The sequence below is a fragment of the Phoxinus phoxinus genome (assembly GCF_949152265.1).
Source record: "Phoxinus phoxinus genome assembly, chromosome: 13".
Taxonomy (NCBI): Eukaryota; Metazoa; Chordata; class Actinopteri; order Cypriniformes; family Leuciscidae; genus Phoxinus; species Phoxinus phoxinus.
Window position 1 is genome coordinate 20,004,964 of NC_136888.1, and position 5,355 is coordinate 20,010,318.

The window sequence follows — 5,355 nt, forward strand, 5'->3', positions numbered from 1 at the left end:
TTTATTGTAAATCATGTTGTATATAGAATTTCTGCTATTTTATTATTCTATTTTATTATGCATTTTAATTATGATTTAATAAAAAATATATATATATATTCTAACATAAATGTTAAACGACTATTTTATGACCTGAACAATGACAGCAAACAAACAGGGTTTTTGTATTGGTGTTTTGAAACGAACTGTTTAAAAGAACCGATTCGCTGTGATAAGTCGTATGTCCGACTAGTGGAAGAGGGGTCCGTTACTATAATTATTTTATAGGAACTGTAGTCTTTATTTCAACAAAATGAACGGCTGTACGGCCACTAAGAACTACATTTCCCAGTAGACATTGAAACGCAGGTGCAGCGACAACTTGTTGCCTCGTGAGAGAAATAGGGGTGACCTCCGGCAATCATTGGAGTAGTGGAAAAGCCTCAGTCATTCAAACCCAGCTGAAAATGGTAAGACAAATTAATATTCCAAATTTATATGAAAGTGTATTTTACTCTCGACATATGATCACGTTAGCGGAAAGTGACAGTTTTGTGGAGTTTTACTTTTAAGAATTATAGCAGAACCTAAACTTTTGCAGTTATCTGTTAGATCAGATGTATAATGTACTGTTCGGGTACCAAGAATTATATGTTGATTACACTTGTTAGAATATAATAGTCAAGAACTTTTGTTTGCACATGTGATATTCCTTATATCAAACCATTAAAGGCATTTGAGGTGTATTTACGCTATAAGTCATAGATTAGTGATTCTGAATAGAATGCATACATTAATTTGCTACAAATTAGGGTTTCTGCAGAAGTGCCAAATGGTGAAAGGGAATTAATTCAAGAAATGTATAAATGTCTCCCAGTTTAAAAATATCCCACTCAGCACTTCATTCTGGCAGAGTTTGCCAGGACTATTTATGTTCGTGGTGAGCCTCCTGAGCTTCTCTGTCCTGAGTGGTTGATTAAGATCACTGTTATTTTCTTTGCTACCTTACATGACATCTATTGTTTATAATTCTATCTCTCTTGTTTCGCTGTAGGCTGAGCCTATTAGAGTCCTGGTTACCGGTGCCGCAGGGCAGATTGCGTACTCTCTGCTGTTCGGCATTGCAAAGGGAGATGTCTTCGGTAAAGATCAGGTAAAGGCAGGATTTGGCTTATGCAATGTCCGTCACATCCAATTAAAGGATGTTGTATATCATTCATGCTGTTTGACTAATTCCAGGAATAGGCACCATATATGTCTTTGACAGCCCACATCTGATGTGATTAATACTTAGGTGCAGGTCAAAACTATATTGTGACAGCTATGCACGTTCACTTCCCCCCCTCTCTTTTAGCCCCTCGTTTTGGTTCTGTTGGACATTACTCCCATGTTGCCTGTGTTGGAGGGTGTCGTTATGGAGCTGCAGGACTGTGCCCTCCCACTTCTGAGAGGTACACTCGCACAGAATGGACTGTCATGAGCCCCTGTGTTCTCTAGTCTTTGTGCCAGTTATGCAGTCTTAAAGGCCTGTGTTTTCACTGCACAAATGACGAGAGCTCAGAGCAATCTGATTGGCTGGCTGTATGATCCCCAGCTGAAAGGGCAGCTAAACTTAGAATTGTGGTTCCCATCAGAGGATGGTATGGGAAGGTTGACAGTATGTGAGCTGTCAAGTGTATGGAACAAAACTAACAACCAAAAACTCTGGAGAGCCAAACTGGATGGGTGAAACAAAATATGCCATTGGTCACATTTCACCCCCCCCCCCCCCCCCCCCCCCAAAAAAAATGCAGTGGCTATATGTATATATTAACAATATATTTGCATTGTTACATTACATTCTTAACAATCACCTTTACTTAATTTTTTTTTTTAAACAGTTTTTTTTATGTGTAATAAATACATGACAGTTCAACAAATATTACCATGATATATAATTCATGTAATGTAAATAATACATTATTATTTCATAAATTCACATTTAATGAAAATTTCATCAAAATATTTTTTTTTCTGTTTATATAAGTCTGAAACAAGTTATAATAAAAAAATTAAAAACTTTTTAAAAAACTAATAGCTGACTCTTTTTACATATCTGTATCATATCAAGTTTTAATAATGAGGTTTTTCACATTATTCAGGTTCTTTAGTTCTGAGATTCTTCTAAAAAGTGTGTTGTCTTGTGACTCTCTGAGTGTTGCTGGTGTTGTACCCTTCATCTACTCTATACCACTGTCTGTGTCTTTTTGTTTCAGAGGTCATCCCCACTGATAAAGAGGACGTTGCATTCAAAGATTTGGATGCTGCAATCCTGGTGGGCTCCATGCCAAGGAGAGATGGCATGGAAAGAAAAGACCTACTTAAGGCCAACGTTGCCATCTTTAAGGCTCAGGGGGAGGCACTAGACAAGTATGCAAAGAAAACAGTCAAGGTGAATAACCGTGACCTAATAAAGTGCTTGCACAGTTGGAAGAACTAAAGTTAATCAAGTATAAAGGCAGTATTTTGACCCTTATGTTTTAATATGCAGGTTCTAGTTGTTGGTAACCCAGCCAACACTAACTGTCTAATTGCGGCCAAATCCGCCCCGTCCATCCCCAAAGAGAATTTCTCCTGTCTGACACGTCTGGATCACAACAGGGCTTGCTCTCAGGTAAAACACCCCCTTGCTGGATGGTCCATGCCACGCTAATGGAGCACAATACAAAGAGGTGAAATTATTCAATTTATACCCACTAACTTGTACCACACAATGTGTCCTCTAGGTGGCAATGCGTTGTGGCATTTCAGCAAACGGTGTGAAGAATGTGATCATCTGGGGAAATCATTCGTCTACGCAGTACCCTGACGTCCACCACTGCAAGGTGATTGTGCAGGGAAAGGACGTGACTGCCTTCGATGCAGTGAAGGACGATGCCTGGCTGAAAGGAGAATTCATTTCTGTAAGTGTTGTCTGCTATGACTTCCTCCTCCTGTAGAGGTCACTGTTGACCTATTTACTATGCCACATTACTGAGTAAGCAAGAATATTACAGTATGTTTATTAGCATTCATGTGTATGACCTTATTAATAATAAAGTCAGTTTGAGTAGGTCCATTGTAACAACATTCAGTTTGCACATGACTACTGACTGGAATAATCTGATCAGAATCTTTCTATTGTTATTCCACTCTTCCTCTCTGTTTCACAGACCGTGCAGCAGCGTGGTGCTGCAGTCATTAAGGCCAGGAAGCTCTCCAGTGCCATGTCAGCCGCTAAGGCCATCTGTGACCACATGAGAGACATCTGGACAGGCACTGCCGAGGTCAACTTTTTAAGGCCCTGGCCCCCTATTTGAGAGTTACTGCTGTAGATTTTTGATTGCATCTTAAAAGGAATCTCTTAATGATTTCTACTCTAAAGTTATGTGTTTACCAGCAATTTCTGACAAAAGAAGGGTCAAAGTCAGCCTAATAAACAGGGAAGACACAAGGGGGGAAAATAAGATCTAAACTTCTATTAAAACAGTCCGCCGATTGAAATGTCCTATAAATGCTTGATGTCGCTCTATGGAGCTAAAAAGCCAAGCAATAGGAAATAAAAATGCCTAATGACATTGTACATTTTCTCATTAGTCTTTTTTCCACTCCCATAAAAAAAACAATACAAGCTACATTATTAAGTACTTACTTTTCTACAAGTAATTTCATCTTCAGTATGATGATTGCATAATATGATAGTCAAATTGAAGTGTTCTTTGCTTATTGTTTGATATTGCACACAAGGCAACTTTATTTGGACTGATGCTATACATTTTTATTGGGAGGCCACTTGTTCTGAACTCTTCTTGCATTTGTTTTATAGGGTGAGTTCATCTCTATGGGTGTTTATTCCACTGGAAACTCTTATGGAGTACCTGAGGACCTAATTTACTCTTTCCCTGTTTCAATCAAGGTTTGTCATGAAATTTTTACCAAAATCTGTGTCTGATATCTCTTCCTTAATCTCCACACCATCGTCTTATATTTACTGAGATCAATCCTGAGATCAAATTCATATACACGTATATCCATCGCACTCTCTTTTTCTTCAGGGCAAGACCTGGAAGATTGTTGATGGGCTGGCCATCAACGACTTCTCAAAAGCCAAGATGGATGCAACAGCAGCAGAATTAGTGGAGGAAAGAGACACCGCTGTCTCTTTCCTGGGTGTGTGACTGGAAACCCAGCCATATTCACCACTCTTAGATGCCCAGAAAACTCCAGAAGCACGTTTGTGAAACACTCCAGAAAATCTTTATCTCCCCCTGAAACTGTTACATAAATTCTAGAACTATATGTACTTGAAATCCTAATTCCTCCTTTTCAGCTGGATTTCGGCTGATTTTTCACAATTGGAACCTAGTCTTGTTTAGCAGGGACTGGTTTTCCATCTGAGCACAGCTGTCATGCAAGGAGAAACAATAGTCTAAAACAAGATGTTATTTATTTGTAGACTGCCCTTTCTAATTCAAAGCTGCATAAAGGAGGAACAAAGTCTGGAAAGGACTCAGAGTACATAAATTAGGTCTTTCTTGGTCATTTTTCAGCCTTTACTGAAATTTCAACTGTTACATGTCTGACAGGTGTTCGTCAGAAATGAACAAGGAATGTTTAATGTGTTAAAGTGCTTTGGCAGTGCGGTTACTGTAACAGATTTTATATGTATCCAGCAATAAAAACTAGACATTAAAATGCATACTTGCACTCATTTTTAAAATACATAGTTTTCCTACATTAATAAATCAATCTTTAGCACAGTTTACACTGAATTTGTGCTCAAAATGTGTTATCTTATTACCACTGTATTGTCAGTATTGTAGTGTTAAGAGTCAGTATACTTTTTTGTGTTCTTGACCTGTTAGAAATATTAGAAAAACTAAATATTGTGCTTGTTCTCTGACACATTACATTCTGTATGAAAGGAGAGTTAAATGTTCTGTACTGCAAGGTCATTGGTGTGAGGTTGCAGACGTGGCCTTCTCGACTGTGTTGCCAAATCTCGATAGAAAAACAATCGAAAATGTGCTGTGTTATCGATACTTAATTAAGGTAGGCGATGTTTTATTGTACTAATTAAGACCAAGAACTAGAAATCCCAACGTGACTGTTCTACGGATAAGCTAAAAAATATATAAACCCGCGACAGAGCTCATATTTATAAGTGAATTAGTTATTAAGCAGCAACCCTAAAGTCGCTTATATTATGCGGACATGGCAACACTGCGGCCCGACTGAAGTCAGCCAATGAGATTCGCCGTACTGAAATGCAGTGCTTTCATTGGTTACTGCGAGTTTACATTTTTTTTCCCCTTTGCAATACCGGTACATTAACGCTGGTAATAAATAACTTATTTT

At 38.3% G+C, this 5,355-nt stretch overlaps 2 protein-coding genes across 9 annotated transcripts in view; one reads left to right on the forward strand and one right to left on the reverse strand.

Annotated features, from left to right (window-relative positions):
* The window catches only part of wdpcp (WD repeat containing planar cell polarity effector), a 101,028-nt gene that overhangs the window by 66,729 nt on the left and 28,944 nt on the right, over positions 1 to 5,355 (reverse strand). Inside the window, exon 1 of one of the 8 annotated variants that reach the window (XM_079633837.1) lies at positions 2,712 to 2,777. The exons of 6 other annotated variants lie outside the window; for them this stretch is intronic. The gene's annotated coding sequence lies outside the window, so the exon portion shown is untranslated. Of the gene's footprint in view, positions 1 to 2,711; positions 2,778 to 5,355 lie in introns of those variants that run through there. One more of the 8 variants, XM_079633838.1, reaches the window with a different exon arrangement.
* On the forward strand, positions 135 to 4,696 carry mdh1ab (malate dehydrogenase 1Ab, NAD (soluble)). Its single transcript, XM_079633849.1, has 9 exons — positions 135 to 449; positions 1,034 to 1,132; positions 1,334 to 1,430; positions 2,235 to 2,410; positions 2,510 to 2,632; positions 2,745 to 2,921; positions 3,171 to 3,284; positions 3,824 to 3,913; positions 4,053 to 4,696. The coding sequence occupies exons 1-9, from the start codon at positions 447 to 449 to the stop codon at positions 4,173 to 4,175; spliced, it is 1,002 nt and encodes a 333-aa protein (XP_079489975.1). The 5' UTR covers positions 135 to 446; the 3' UTR covers positions 4,176 to 4,696.